We start from the raw sequence: 15,680 nt of genomic DNA, 5'->3' as shown, positions 1-15,680 counted from the left end.
TTGGCGTCTCAGGAATGTATATCTGCCCAAGTCCCCACTTGCCCATGTGGGATAATGACGGCAGTGGACTCACAGGGTAGGAGGGGAATTAGGGGCTTAAGAGCCGTGTCTAGGCCTGTGGGGTGGAAAAGGCAGCAAGGGGCAGGTTGACTGTGACACGGGGTCTCCTCCACATGCTTATTAAAGGAGACAAGTTTCAGCTTTCCTTCTCGGTCTGCCTAGCGGGAGATTCCCACGCTCATAAATGGGATTAATAACTTTCTCCCGCCTTTTATGTTGTTGGGAGGCCTGTCATCTACCCCATAAAAGGCAGGGGCATTGACAGGTCTCCAGCGTGAGACCTGAGCACTTCCATCCTCTCCGCCTTCCCCGCACTGCCTTGCACGGCAGAGGCATGGCGAGCCGTTCCTACCATCTCGGCTCCGACTCCGGGGTCAGGAACTTCAGCTCCTGCTCTGTGGTCGTGTCCAAGCCCTCGGCCCGTAGCTGCACGGGTGTCCTGGCCTCCCGCGGGGGCAGTCCTGGAGGTCCCAGCTACCGGCGCCTGGGGGGCTTCGGCAGCCGGAGCCTGTGTGCTCTGGGGTCCCCGAGGACAGCAGTGAGCTGTGGATGGCCCCTACGCAGCGGGAGCAGCTTCGGCTACCGGGTGGGGGGCCTCTTCAGGCCCAGCCCGCCCTGCATCACCAGCGTGTCTGTCAACGAGAGCCTCCTCACACCCCTCAACCTGGAGATCGACCCCAATGCGCAGTGTGTGAAGCACGAGGAGAAGGAGCAGATCAAGAATCTTAACAACAAGTTCGCTGCCTTCATCGACAAGGTGGGTCTGCGGGCTGCGCTCTGGGGAAGTGCCATGGGAATGGGCAAAGGACTTGGAGCCCAGAGATGAGCTGGGTTCACTCTGCGCCCCAGGCCTGCTACCCTTCAGCAGGTGGCCTTGAGAGCATGACTGAATCGGGCTCTTGGTTTCCATTGAAGCTGCTTCCCTGCCCAGCAAGACCTGAGAGTATGTCCATGGCATGTCTGCTAGGCTGGGGTCTGACCCCCCTCCTAGAGGAGATGCCACTACTTCCAGGGTGGACAGGGGAGCCAGGAAGAGGAGGAGCCAGAAGCTCATCTCCTGCTCCTTCCAGTGGGGACAGGGTAGGCAGGCTGTGAGTTCCACGACTTCTGCCCTGGGTGCGCTTCCCCACCTAATACGGACACAGATTAAAGACAGTGACTTGAGAAACTTCAGGGGAAGCCCCAGCAGGGGCTGTGGAATTGTGCTTTCCTGATGGTGCACTCTCTGAGCCCACTTTCTGGTTGGATGCCGGGCTCTGGTTTCCTCTGACTCGGTCGTGTTCCGTCTGAGAGCCTCTCTGTGGGAGGGCAGCCACACACAATGGTGTGCCTGTCTACGCCCAGGGACTTCGTAGGTGGACGCACACAGGGTGATGGTGCGTGGGAGCTTTGCTCTCAGACAAATGCCACCATCAGGAATGGGCATCTCTGTAAGCAAAGGGGCCCCAAATTTATTCTTTTTTTTTTTTGAAGATTTTATTTATTTGACAGACAGAGATCACAAGTAGGCAGAGAGGCAGGCAGAGAGAGAGGAGGAAGCAGGCTCCCTGCTGAGCAGAGAGCCCGATGTGGGGCTCGATCCCAAGACCCTGAGATCATGACCTGAGCCGAAGGCAGAGGCTCAACCCTCTGAGCCACTTAGACGCCCCCTACATCTATTCTTAACACACTGCCGGCTCTCCCCTGCTATCAGCACATCATGCAGTGTCTTCACTTCACAAGGACATGCACCAAGGGTGTGGGGTGGTGGGGGGACTTGAAATCCAGCCCATGCTCTGCTCACTGGGCTGTGTACCCTGGCAGGAGCCTGCATCTGCCTGGAGTGGCCTCCTTGCCTAATTTGCTCAAAAGCACAGTGAGGGCCCTGAGCATGCATGGACATTTGCACACGGCCTTCTGGGCAGCAGCACCCAGCTGTGAAGTCTCAGTTGTAAGCAGTACGTTCCAGTCACACTCCCTCCCCAGGCTGGCTTTCCCTCCCCTGAGGTGGCTGACAGCCCCCCCCACCTTTTCATAATGAGCTCTGGGTGTGTAAAGTGTATCTCCCAGGGTGGTTTAAGCCTGCAGAGCGGGCAAGCCAGAGAGTGGGTCTGCATGCGGCGACCCAGGGCAGTTGCCTTTGGTTAATTAGGGTTTGGTTTCTTTTTCCACAATAATAGGCAGTTGAAGTGTGCTTTCTTCCAGGTTTGTGCCCCCAGAAGATTACGGCTTGGGAGGAGATCACCTAGTGTAGGGCTGGCAAGGGCATGGGGCCTGGTAGGACCCGAATGAAGCCAAGCTGAGATGCATGCCTGCTGGAGGGGGAGCCGCTGAGACCCACCTTCAGACCCACGCCCAGCACCACCTGAGCCTCTGGTCTGTTAAGGTCACGGAGATCCAGACTCTTGCCGGAAATTACTCAGTTATTAAATGTTGACAACGAATTCAATTTCTATAAAGCAGTTTGCTGGTCAGATAAAACACGTGGGCAGGGCAGAAAAGGCCTGGGGCCTCCCTGTGTGATCTTGCTGATGTACGGCTGCTGCCTCAGTTTACCGGGAAGCTCAGAGAGAAGGAGGCACAGGGACCTGGTTAGGGGCAGAGTCAGCCAGTGGGAGGTCTCCTAACTCCCGGTCCGGGGCCCCCGCAACTGGGCTCTCACACCCCAGGATCAGAGTGAGGGAGAGTATGGTGGATGCATATTTAAATGCCCTAAGAATGCCCACAAACTGAGTAGCTTAAAACAACACGAATTTCTTATCTCCTGAGGCCGACATCAAGCTGTTGGCCCTAGGGGAGACCTGTTTTCAGGGAAGTGCAGGCTTTCGGCAGTATTGAGTTCCTCGCGATCGTAAGACTGAGGTCCCCATTCCCTTGCTGCTTGCTGCCAGAGCTGCTTCCGTTTCTAAAGGCCACTGGCATTGGTTGGCTCAGGCCCTTTCTCCCTCCACCTCCAAAGCTGGTGACCGCGGTGGTGGCTGTCTCAGGTTCTGAATCTCTCGTCCACCTCCTCCTTCCGTGACCCTCTCCACTTTCTGGTTCCTTGTCCACTTTAAAAAAGGCCCATTTGGTCCCTTGAGGCCATCTGGATAATTCCAGATCTCCTGATCTTCAACGCCATACCTAAATTCCAAGTACACAGTCCCTTTGGTCATGTAGCGTAACCTATTCCCAGGTTCCATGGATTAGGACGTGACCTTCTTTGATTTTGTGCCCTCGCCCCCATCCTGGCCTGGGGTGTTTTTGCAGGATCAGATGCTACTTCATTCTGTGCAGAAAACCACATCACACTCCTCTACGGGGAGATGGGGATAGGGTGAGGGAACACGACTGGGGGAAGAGCTGTGACCTGCGCTTCCAGGCTTTGCCAAATGATTTGGACTTTGGGGGAAGGTCACAGGCTGCTGCAGGTCAGGGGCTCTCCCCAAGGGCAGTGAGGGCTCCGGGATCCTGGGCTCCCCCTGAGTCTTTTTCCTGCCCCCTGGGTTGCAGGTGCGCTTCCTGGAGCAGCAGAATAAGCTGCTGGAGACCAAGTGGCAGTTCTACCAGGACCGCAAGTGTTGTGAGAGCAACCTGGAGCCCCTGTTCGAGGGCTACATCGAGACGCTGAGGCGGGAGGCCGAGTGCATGGAGGCTGACAGTGGGAGGCTGGCCTCGGAGCTCAACCACGTGCAGGAGGTGATGGAGGGCTACAAGAAGAAGTGAGTGCAGCCAGGCCGGGGGTACTTATGGGTGTGGAGCAGGTTTTGGCCCCTCCCAACTATCCTGGAGGTAGAGATGGCTGAAGGTCAGGGTCATTTCAGGCGGCCACTCAGATGGTTCTGTTTCCTCAGCTGACTCCACCTGGTCTCCGCTCCCGGCCCTTGTGGGCCCTGTCCTGGGGAGATCCAGAGAAAGGAATGATGAAACGGGAGGGTAGAGATCACTGGGCTGGAGGGAAGAACTTGGGAGCAGTCAGCGCTAGGATGGGAAGAAAGGAAATGTCCCTGGGGAGATAGATATATCTCAACGATGATCTGGCCAATGCCATTCAAGGTATCTGATGAGCTCAGATAATTCCTTTATTTACTCAGTAGATAAATCACTGGGCTCTTGTTCTGCAAGGCTCTGCAATTCAAAGGTCCATGTAAATCTTTCATTTTAACCTGACTTGTTTGTTTTGGCCATTACCTGGTTAAAATTCACTGGGTCACTGCTAATTTGTCCCTCTTTACCTGGTAGATATGGACAAAGAGAAGGGCGATTCTGACATAATCCCACTCCACTCCCAATCAGTCCTGGTAATGCTAACTGGAAGTAACTGCAGAGGCAGGCACAACTCTGCAGGTGGCAACGTCTGTCTCCCAGTCTCTGTGAGTGTGAGGGCCGGTAATTACACAGCTCAGAGTTTATAGAAGCCCAAATTACTCTGTTATTAAAAAGTTGTGGAAAGCGTGCCGTGAGAACTCTGGTTCTCCTGCTGGCTGGGCCAGGCTGCTGCAGGAATGACCTCATGGGCAGGAGTAAGACGAAGTGCCAGCAGGTGGAGAGGGGGGTGGAAATGTCTCCTAGCAGTCTGGGCACAGTGGGGTGCTTCCAGAATGTCAAGTCCTTGGATGTTGGGGGAGGGGAAGAGAACGTTCCGGGGATGGCTTCAGGGAGCTTTATGTTTTGTACAATTTTGGGGCTGAAAGACCCTGCCCCAGGAGCATCCGTCTTCCATTCATTCCACAAATAAGTCCAGAGAAACTTCCTGCACACCAGTCAATTTAACCCAAGATGCAGAGAGATTCAATGACTTGCCTGAGTTTTGCAGCCACTTCAGTCCAAGCTTGGACCAGAAACCAGGGACTTGAACTCCGCGTCCAGTATCTTCTTGGTGTGTTCCTTGTGACTGAAGAATAGAAGCCCAGAGGGGCCACGCCTCTTCTCGCAAAGCATGCAGCAAGTGAAGGGTAGAACCAAGGAGTTTTGAAATCCTCAGGCTCTCTGGCCAGCCCAAAGCCCTCCTCCTCAAGGGCCTTTCCACCTGTGCTGTGTCTCCTCAGGTATGAAGAGGAGGTGGCTCTCAGGACCACAGCCGAGAATGAGTTTGTGGTGCTGAAGAAGGTGAGTGACTCTTCCCACACAGAGAGGAATGAAATCTTGGATGCTGGAGGCCAAGTTTATGTCAGTCTAGTGGTCATGGCCAGGCACTCGAGTCCCCTAACAGATGGAGGCCAATTAGTTGGCAATGTCCCTGTGAGAGTGAAATTGATTTACAAGTGACCATGGGAACTGATCAGAGCATCTGCAGAGAGCTGGACAGCAGCACCATGAGGTCTCAGGCATGAGAGCCAGCTGCTTAGGTGGTGCCTGACCTGGGTGCCAAGCATGACCTGCTGGGGCCTGTACTCAAGGCTCTGTGGCCACCACATGGTCATGCTCCATCAGCCAGTCTGGCTCACTGGTAGCAGTCTGACATTTTGGGCTGTGATTCTAAGCTACCCACTTCAGGAAGATTTTCAATCCTGGAGGAATCAGAAAAAAGTCTGTAAGGGGTCAGATTTCTCTCCACTCCCTATTCCTAGTTGGTTCCACGGATGTTCCTGTGATGGGAGAAGAGTGGGCCACAACATGGCCTCGAGGCCCCCTATAGAGTGCTGATGTCTAGTGGCACTGAGCGACCCCATGTTCCCTCCTTTCCCGTGTGTGTCCACCAGGACATAGACTCTGCCTACCTGCGCAAGGCTGACCTGGAGGCCAATGTGGAGGCGCTGAGAGAGGAAATGGGCTTCTTGCAGGCCCTCTATGAGGAGGTGAGTTTCTTCCCATCTCCAGAAGAGCAAGTGAGGGAGGAGAGGGTGGAGGGCTTTTTGGGTTGTGGCTTGTCTTGGCCCTTTGGCTCTAGAGAGGGTTGTCCATCCCTAACTCTTTTAGGGCCTAACCACCCTCTCCTTCTGTGACCAGAGAAGATTTCTCTTGCTCAGGCCTCCTTGAAAAATGAAAACGGATGATGTCCTTCCTTTAAAATGATTTGAAAGACTATGTTTCGTTGCCTGTCTACACAGTACAACATGAAGTAGAGATTTGAGAATATAGGTATAGGTATATAGAGATAATAATGTCTTATTAATTCAGGTAGTATGAAAACTTAATTAGAAAACCCATTATCTGGTTGATTACATTTATACAGATAATTAGAGCTGATATGGATAGATAGTTGGGGCCCCAGGTGGAGTAACCCCCTTTGTCTCTATCCCTAGAAATTAGCCTCGGTTGATCCAGGCTTTAATGGAATTCCACCTTGCTCTTTGCCTTGAGGCCATGGTCCAGATTCCAGCCCTTTTCTCTTAAAATCCCCTCTGAAATTCTCCAGTTTACTTCCTGAAGCTTCAGATGGGGACTGTTTTCTACCTCCAGTGATGGGAATTAGAGGGGGATTTGGAGCTGAGGACACTGGTTGCTATCTCCCACAGGAAATCTACCTTCTTCAGTCACAAATCTCGGACACCTCGGTGGTGGTCAAGATGGACAATAGCCGGGAGCTCAACATGGACTCGGTTGTGGCCGAGATCAAGGCTCAGTATGACGATGTTGCCAGCCGCAGCCGGGCCGAGGCTGAGTCCTGGTACCAAACCAAGGTGATCTGGAGGGCCAGGCTGCCCATTGGGCAAGGATGATAGCTGGAACCCAGAGCTTCCTGGGACAGGGGCCCATGCACTGAGAGGGCCCATGCACTGAGAGGGGCCGCAGCCCATGCACTGAGAGGGGCCGCAGCACCCAAGCAGAGCAGGGGTGGGAGGTGGGACCATGGAAGGACAGAGGGTTCTTCCCAGCATCCTCTCCCGCAATGTTGCAACCATTGGCTGTTTCTCAGTGTTGGTCCCCCAACCCACAGTGTGAGGAGATGAAAGCCACCGTGAGCCAGCAGGGCGAGAACCTCCGCAGAACCAAGGATGAGCTGAACGAGCTGAACCGCCTGATGCAGAGGCTCACAGCGGAGGTGGAGAATGCCAAGCAGCAGGTCAGGGGGCGCTGAGACCTCACCCGGTGTACCTGCTGCTTCTGATCTGCTCTCCGCTTCCCTCCTACCTGGACGGACTGCTGCTCTTTTTGGAGAGGCTTCCAGCTTAACCACCTGCCTCTGAAGTTTGCACAAAACATTTTAGGGGGAGGGTTGGTCTGTCTACCTTCTCTGAATTCTGCTCTGATTTCCCTTCTTCTCCCTTTATCATTTCTCTCCTTTAAACATAGACAACATGGCCTAGGGCAGGTTGTGTCCTGCTGTCTCTCTCCCCGCCTCTCTGGATGGACTTGAGGTGCACAGACCCGAACTGACCCAACGCCACTCTGCTCAAAGTGCCATTCACTACCACCGTCTGTGCATCTCTGCAACGGAGCATGGTTTTTCCTTCATCTTCATTCCATTCTCCTCCATCCCCAGACTCATTCTCATGCAGCTAATATACATCCCTCTTGCACACATATATTTACATACATAGATACATATGCATCCTTCAAAATAAATTCATATAGATTTCTTAGTGTTTTTTTTTAAGATTTTATTTATTTACTTGACAGAGATTACAAGTAGGCAGAGAGGCAGGCAGAGAGAGAGGAGGAAGCAGGCTCCCTGCGGAGCAGAGAGCCCGATGTGGGGCTCGATCCCAGGACCCTGGGATCATGACCTGAGCTGAAGGCAGAGGCTTTAACCCACTGAGCCACCCAGGCGCCCCTTCTTAGTGTTTTAGATTTACATCGTGACATTATGCCATTAATCTCATCTGATTCTTCCTGTTGCCAGTTCAAAGTCATTGACATCCATGCATGTTGCTCTAAATGATCTGTTTTATCTTTTCTGTGCATTGAATGCATTAATATTCATAAACCAGAGTTTCCTGTTCATTCCCCTATGGATGTCCACTCTGTTGGCCTCCAAGTCTTTGCTGTGCCACCAGTTGTATCATGAACATTTTTTAGGTTTTTATACATGAGTGTGTGCTTCCATATACATCCCCATGAGAGATGTCTTGAAGGTATAAAGCAAGAAATGGAATTGTTGAGTTGTAGGATGTTCACTGAATTACTTCCCATAAGAACACTTAGAGCCCTGTGCTCCCACACAGTCCCACCGTAGGCAGGCGGCAGCTTCGGCTCAAACTCGCTATGATCAGACCCCAATTCTTGTGGATCTAATAGGTGTAAACTAGTAACAAATTGCTTTTTAAATTTTCATTTCTCTGGTTAACTAGTGATGTCGAACGTCCCCTCATAGGCTTACTTACTCATTTGCATTTCCCATTCTAAGAACTGCCTAGTCCTATCATCTGCTCATTTTTGTATGGTGATTCCTGTCTTTTTTCTTGACAGTTTGCAGCAGTTCCTTGTCTGCTATGTCTAGATGGGAACCCTCTGTTAGTTCTGCCTGTGGCAGCTCAGCTCCTCTCAGGCTGTCCATTGTTTGTTTGCTTTCCTGAAAGGAAATCTTTAACCTGGATGTGGCCACACCCTCAGCTCTTCCCTTAATGGTTTATACCTATGAAGGTTTGAGGTCACAGAGGTATCCTCTTGCATTCTTGTCTTCGACTAGTTTTATAGTTTTACCTCTCACATTTAGGTCTTTAACCTGTCAGAACTTTATTTTTTGTATATATAAGGAGTAAGGTTTAGGTTAATTTGTTTCTATGGGTAGGAAGAGAATGGATCATGTAATCTGTTCCTTACCCACTGGTTTGTGATACTACCTCTGTCCCAACCCTAAGTTTTCACATATCTGTGGCTCGATTTCTGTCCTCTCCCTTCTATGTCGTGGTTCTTAAACACTGTGTAAGATGTATCACAATTAATTTATTGCTATTAATAGCTGAGGTGATAAAATATGAGAATGGTATTGGAAGTGAAATTAGAGAAGATTGGAAGTTATCCTCGCTTGCATGCTAATATGCTTTTAAAGAATATTTATTTCATTGTGGTAAGAACTCTTAATATGAGATCTACCCTCTTAGTGCGTCTTTAGGTGTACAATACATGATTGTGGACAGTGTGGTAGAGCGGATCTCTAGAACTCATTCATCCTGCTTAACTGAGACTTTGTGGCCATTGATTAGTAACTCCGTATTTTCCCTCCGTCCAGTCCTTGGTAGCCACCATCCCACTGCTTGAGTCTATAAATTTGACTTTTTAATTTTAATTTAAATTTTAAAAAATTTTACTATTTTAGATACTTCATATAAGTGGAATCAGGCAGTTTGTCTTTCTGTATTTGCCTTATTAGACTCAGCATAATGTATTCAAGGTTCATCCATGTTGTGGTATAATGCAGAATTTCCTTTTTTAAAAATAAAAGGCTGAATAGCATTCCACTGTATGTTTATACCACGTTTTCTTTATCTGTTCCTCTGTAGATGGACACTTAAGTTGTTCCCATGACTTGGCTTTGGTGAATTGTGCTGCAATGAACATGGGAATGTTAATATTTCTTCAAGATCCTGATTTTAATAATTTTGGATAAATACTCAGAAGTGGGATTGCTGGATCATAGGGCAGTTCTATTTCTAATTTGTTGAGGAACCTCCACACTGTTTTCCATAGTGGCTGCACCCTTTTGCATCCCCACCCACAGTTTGCGAGGGGTTCAGTTTCTCCACATCCTCAATAATACTGACCTTGTTTTTTTGATAATAGCCCACCAGGCAGGTGTGAGATGATTCTCATGGTGGTGTTGATTTGCCATTCCTTGAAAAGGATGTTATTGAGCATTTTCTTCTGTACCTGCAAGAAATTTATATGTCTTCTTCAGAGAAATGTCTCTTTAAGTTCTTAGCCCATTTTGAAAATCCAATTAGGGTTGTTTTTGTTTTTGCTTTTACTATTGAGTTGTGGGAGTTCCTTCTGTTTTAAGTGGGGTAGAAGGGAGGGGCTGCAGTTAGTATGGTGGGTGGTTAGGTGGGGACTTCTTCTAGCATGCTGATCTCAGTGGGTCAGAGAATGGCCTATGAAAACCTGGGCTTGACACTAATTACACTGGTAGCTTAGGGCAAGTCACAACTTCTCTGAGTCTCAGTTTCTTCATCTGCATAATGGGAATAACCATGCCTGTTCTGACAAGCTCACAGAGTAACTGTAGGCGGGTAAGGTAGATCTGTGAAAGTACCTTGTAAACTAACCACGGTAAACAGACATCAGATAGTATCACCACTTATTACCAGCCCTGTTCCATTGCTCCCTAACGGCTCACCAGGGACTTGAATTTTATAAAGTGGTACAAAAATGGAGCAAGAAAGCCCCAAAGCGCCATTATTTCCCTGCCTCATTAATTTGCAAGTTGACCATTTTGAATGGGGTTAACTGAGGCCATGGGGGACCCACCAGGATTCCCACAGCCTGCAACCCCTTCTAAACCCTTCCCTCCTCTCCTCCCTGACAGCGCTGCAAGCTCGAGGGCTCTGTGGTGGAGGCGGAGCAGCAGGGCGAGGCGGCCCTCAGGGATGCCAAGTGCAAGCTGGTAGGGCTGGAGGAGGCCCTGCAGAAGGCCAAGCAGGACATGGCCTGCCTGCTCAAGGAGTACCAGGAAGTGATGAACTCCAAGCTGGGCTTGGACGTGGAGATCGCCACTTACCGCAAGCTGCTGGAGGGCGAGGAGAGCCGGTGAGGATGGGGTTCAGGGTCACTTCTCATCCCCACTGAGGGCTTGAAGACTGCTTTGCTCAACTATAATCCTCTAAGCAGAAAGCATTCAAACTGGGAAAGACTCAAGAAAGACTCTAGAAATCATGGAGTCCAGCCAATTCTCCATTTTCAGATGGGGAAACTAAGGCCTAGAGAGGGGAAGGAACTTGTTCAAGGTCACAGCTAGGTAGTGTCTTTGCTTACACCGATCTCCTGCTGGTTAGTGTTCCAGTGATCTTTGCCCTCTTACACTTCCCTCTGGCTGCACATCAAGCTTGTACCAAGACAACTGCTTTATCCCATTGGCTGAAAGGATGTTTCTGCAATCACATCTCAGTGGATTGAAAAAGCTGGAATCATTCCAATGGTTTGTTAAAGGTCATTTGATTTGGGGTACACAGGCAAGGAGCCCTGTAGTCCCATGTTCAGGACCAATAAATGGAAATGAGCAGCTCAGTGTCCTTACTTAGCAGGGGAAGACAGGATTGGACATATATCCACCTTCCAGGTGACCAGGGTTAGTGTCCCAGGGAGGCTGTTGGAGGCTTCTCAGAAGAGGAGGTAGAAGAGCTGAGGGGGTGGGAAAGGGACAGGAGACATCAAGCTGTGCTGACAGTTTGAGCCAAGAATCGGGGCACTGAAGTAAATAAAGGAGGAGCAATGTGGATTTACACACGGGGTAGTGATGGGGCCTCTAGCCTAGAGGTGGCCACATCATTATGGCCTCCTAGTTGGGTCCCATCGCTGGGACGCAGGCTAGACTGGGGAAGTAGAATATAAAGGTTAAGATCACAGGCTGGGAGACAGACCACTTGGGCTCAAATCCCAGCTCTACCCCTTACTAACTCTGAACCTCTATGCTTCAGCCTCCTAATCTGTAAAACAGATAATCATAAAACCCATCACTTTAAGCTGTTGGATTAAATGAGTTAATGTGCATAGTAAGCACAAGTAGGAGCAGGTTACGATTAGAATAAGAATCTGTCTCTCTAGGTGGCCATGCAGGGCTGGACCATGGAGAGGTTCCTTATTAACCAGGTTAGTTTTAGAAATCTGACGTGTGTGACACCCAAGGCAGCTGGCACGCTGCTGGATTTGTGCCATGCTTGACCAAAGTGGTCAACTTTTCTGTCCATGTCCTCAGCCCACCAGAGTCTGCCTCCTCCTTTGTACACTTACGCACCCAACCCACTCATTTACACTCATTGAAGCACTGGGCATTTGCGCAGTGAAACTTTCTTTCATTGTAATCATCATCATCGTTAGTGTATTAATAACCCCACCATATAACGAATGAGGCACTGTCTCCAACACATGAGATTTTAAAAGATGGTTTAGTGTGTGGCATCTTGCCTATTGTGGCCATTGACCTTTTAATGATCTTCTCTTCTTGGCATTTAACAAGTTTAATTGGACTACACCAGTAATTCTCATTGCAGAAAACAAGAAAATAAAAGCAACCATCATCACTCAACTCAGAGACAGCTGCTGCTAGCAATGTGGTCCCACAGGCAGTGTGATGGGTAGAATCTTTTGGAAGGGCACAGTTCCAAGGCTGTGGGAGAGTCAGAGTCATGTGGCTGGAAAGTGAGCCCAAAGCATAGATGTCTACAAGGGCAGAAGGGCTCAGACTAGAGCTTTACTGGAGGGTCAGGTTTGAGGCTGGGGATTAACAAAGAGGGCGACATAGAGCAGAAAGTACAGGTGGCCCTGAGGGAGAAGGGGGCCCACTGCATTGATGTAAGTGTCCCACCATCAATGAGATGTTTCTAATGTTAATAGCAAATAAAGTGAATTTACTGGGTACCAGGCTCTATTTGTAGGTGCTTGGCAATATAGAGCTTACCACAATCCTGGAAAGTCTGTATGATCATCTCTGTTTCAGAAATGAGGAGACGGAGGCACAGAAAACCTGGGTGACTTGTCCAAGTTCACCCAGCTAGTAAATGGCTCAGCCAGATTTGTGCCCAAGAGTCCAGGCTCTTAACCACCATACCCTCCTGCCTCCCTCTGCCTTTATCAAGTCAGGTGGATATTTGGGGTTGCATGTAAACTCATGGGATGAAAATGGGTCTATTAGAAGGGAGGCAAGCTTTTTGGTACCTAGAGGTGGCCAGTTAAGTAGTGGTTGTTCCCATCTCTTATTTGGCCATGCTGGAATCTCCAGCCAGGGGACAAGGAGGATAACACTCACTGTAACCCATGTCCCCCTTTCAGTATACCAGCTTCCCATGGGCAAAAACCAAACAAGGCATAAAGTGGCCTTTTATGTCCTGCAACATAACATTTCCTTGTCCTTTCGGGATCCCTGGGAGCAGGGACATTACTGATGCTCTCTGCAGTGGGTAGGAAGCATTCCCCCAGCCCTTCAGCTCTGGTCCCCTTGCTCAGGATGGAGCAGAATAGACCCAACTGAGAAGGATCAGGGAACTCCCTTCTAAATGTTCACTTTCTCTCTCTTTCTCTCTCTCTCTCTCTCCCCGCCCCCTGCAGCTTGTGTGAAGGCGTGGGCTCCGTCAATATCTGTAAGTTGGGTGTCTGTCATGGGCATTGTTCTTTTGGGTGTTAATATTGGGTTGCATCTAATGGGTGATTGAATCTCTGTCTGTGGGGCACTGGGTGGGGGAGAAGGGGACTGAGGTCTCTGGGATCTGGACAAAGGGATGGTCAAGAATATTTGGCCCCTATGCGGATCCATCTGGAACATGCGTGAAACCTGAGCTAATGATGGTGACAAGTTCTGCCCCACTAATTGGTTCTGCAAAAATAGCCCAGGTTTTTCAGTTACGCACAGAATGTTCCTCAAATGGCACAAGTTTTTTTTTTAAATTATTTATTTTTTTTATTTTTTTAAAGATTTTTTTTTAAATTTATTTGACAGATCACAAGTAGGCAGAGAGGCAGGCAGAGAGAGAGAGAGGAGGAGGAGGCAGGCTCCCTGCTGAGCAGGGAGACTGATGCGGGACTCGATCCCAGGACCCTGAGATCATGACCTGAGCCGAAGGCAGAGGCTTTAACCACTGAGCCACCCAGGCGCCCCGCAAGGTTTTGATAAGAAACATGAGATGTTTATTCTGATCATTCGGGGCCACTGCAGGCAACTCTTAAGTCTTTACCTTTAATAATCCAATGTGTATGTAGTTCCTGGGCTAGGTGTCCGTTCTTCTCATCTTTGCAGCAACCATATTTCTAGATGATTCCTCCACTGTGACCATCAGTCTTTGCTCAAAGGCTCTATAAACACATCTCAACATTAGTCTGATTTAAGTAGAGTTAGGTGTCCTGTTGGCTAACCACACTCCTTCCAGAATCAGATTTGCCCAGAGGCAAATCCAGGGTATGGATTTGCCTGGAGTTGTAAAGATTAATGTTGCTGGTCCCTCTGAATATGAGGAAAGTAAACCATTGGTTCCAAGAAATTCTGGGTCATGTCATGTTGGGATGGAAGAGAATTCTGATTCAGTGTCTCCTTCCACAGGTGTGAGCCGTTCCCAGGGCGGCATGGTCTTTGGGGACCTCAGTGCCACTGTCCCTCGTGGTCCCACCAGCAGTGCCCTCCTCTGTTCCCCTTCTGTAGTGGGGACCTGTTCCAGTGTCAGATCGGTGCGGTTTGCGTAACAGGTGTGGGTCTGTTGGGCGCAGGGGTGGGGACAGGAGGGAAAATCTTTGCTCTCTCAGATCCTAGTGTCAGTGTAGGAGTTTCCCCTGGCTGCAAACCCAGACTAACTCTCCAGTTTCCTCCTTACTGCGGTTATGGCTTACCCTTCAAGGGCAAACCCTGGGGATGGCAGGACCGCCACCTCCATTGAGTGTCTCTTGCCGGTGGTCCAGCTTTTTGATAGAAGCTGCTCAGCCACTTTCTTCCCCAATTAGCTTCAGGTTAGCAGACATTTACTAAACACTGACCGTGTGCCAAGCCCTCTGGGAAAGGAGCTGGGTCAGGGAATGGGGATGGGTGGGTAACCTCTGCTTTGCCCTCAGATATGGGGTGGGGGGATGTCACCTCAGCACTTGAGGGCGCAGTGGGGGAGTGGACCAGTGTTCCGGGAGGCCCCTCACTGATCTGAGAGACTGTGCATTCCCCGACTGTCCCCAGCTCTTCATATGTCCAGATGGAAAGGCTGACTGAAGCTAATGGCTGAGGTGCTTATGGTGGGGGGTTGGGTTTTGTTTTGTTTTGTTTTGTTTTTTTGTTTTTGTTTTTGTTTTGTTTTGTATTTGGATAATTCCTGTTATGGCTCCTTTTCTCTTTGGGTGTATGTGATTAAATATTGATGACAAAGTTTTCTCTAGTAAACAAATGAATGCCTGCCTCCTCTGTGGTTTTCCCCACCCCCCACCCCCCACCCTTTCCCCAAGCCCTGACCATCTCAACGCTTCTGCAAGTGTGGTTCCATGGATCACCACCAAATCAGGGTCCCCAGGGGTGGGAGGTGGAGGGGACTTCTTAAATAGGTAGATCCTGGACTCCATCCAGAACTACTGAAGCAGAAGTTCCAGGGATGAGCCCAGGAATCTGAGTTTAAACAAGCTCCCGTGTGATTCCTAGAGGAACTAAAACTGAGAACCATTGGCTTATGTGGGCAGGGGGAATAGGAGGGTCAGGTAATTCTGACCGTGGAACTGACTTCCTCTCTGACTCTCACAGGATCAGGTTCATCACTTTGCATTTCTCTTTTGATTTTGCCAAAAGATCAGAGCCAGTCTGGGCTCCCCACACCTGGGTGGGGAGGAGGCGAAGGTGGAAGAGGGTAAGGGACAGGAATCTGTATCCACAAGCACCTGCTAAGTGTCAGGGACACTGTGTGTGTATTTCATTCTTTGTTCACAGCAGTGACATTATTATCTTCATTTTATAGATAAGGAAGTCCAGGCCCAAAGAAGTTAAGTACCTTTACTGAGGTCACACGGCTAATCCAGCATTCCAACTGAGGTTTAGGGAATGCCAAAGTTCACATACTTTCCACTGTCTTACCCCAATTGTTCCTTCAGACTAAACATCCTGGCTCATC

The 15,680-nt window shown here is 49.7% G+C and overlaps 1 protein-coding gene across 1 annotated transcript; it reads left to right on the top strand.

Moving 5' to 3' along the window:
* Positions 1-394: 394 nt before the first annotated feature.
* LOC116878908 (keratin, type II cuticular Hb5-like) lies at positions 395-14,731 on the top strand. Its single transcript, XM_032876726.1, has 9 exons — positions 395-817; positions 3,532-3,740; positions 5,067-5,127; positions 5,721-5,816; positions 6,477-6,641; positions 6,899-7,024; positions 10,427-10,647; positions 13,162-13,193; positions 14,147-14,731. Exons 1-9 carry the CDS (start codon positions 395-397, stop codon positions 14,284-14,286), a joined length of 1,473 nt encoding a protein of 490 aa, XP_032732617.1. The 3' UTR covers positions 14,287-14,731.
* Positions 14,732-15,680: the final 949 nt, after the last annotated feature.

The sequence above is a fragment of the Lontra canadensis genome, unplaced genomic scaffold, assembly GCF_010015895.1.
Source record: "Lontra canadensis isolate GAN:19392208 unplaced genomic scaffold, GSC_riverotter_1.0 scaffold59, whole genome shotgun sequence".
Classification (NCBI taxonomy): domain Eukaryota; kingdom Metazoa; phylum Chordata; class Mammalia; order Carnivora; family Mustelidae; genus Lontra; species Lontra canadensis.
The sequence above is the reverse complement of the archived record's forward strand: the minus strand, read 5'-3'. Positions and strand labels throughout refer to the sequence as shown.

Coding starts and splice junctions, on each gene's coding strand:
- LOC116878908 (XM_032876726.1), top strand. CDS start 395: ATGGCGAGCCGTTCCTACCATCTCGGCTCCGACTCCGGGGTCAGGAAC. Junction 5,817..6,476: donor TGCAGGCCCTCTATGAGGAG/GTGAGTTTCTTC, acceptor TATCTCCCACAG/GAAATCTACCTTCTTCAGTC. Junction 7,025..10,426: donor TGGAGAATGCCAAGCAGCAG/GTCAGGGGGCGC, acceptor CCTCCCTGACAG/CGCTGCAAGCTCGAGGGCTC.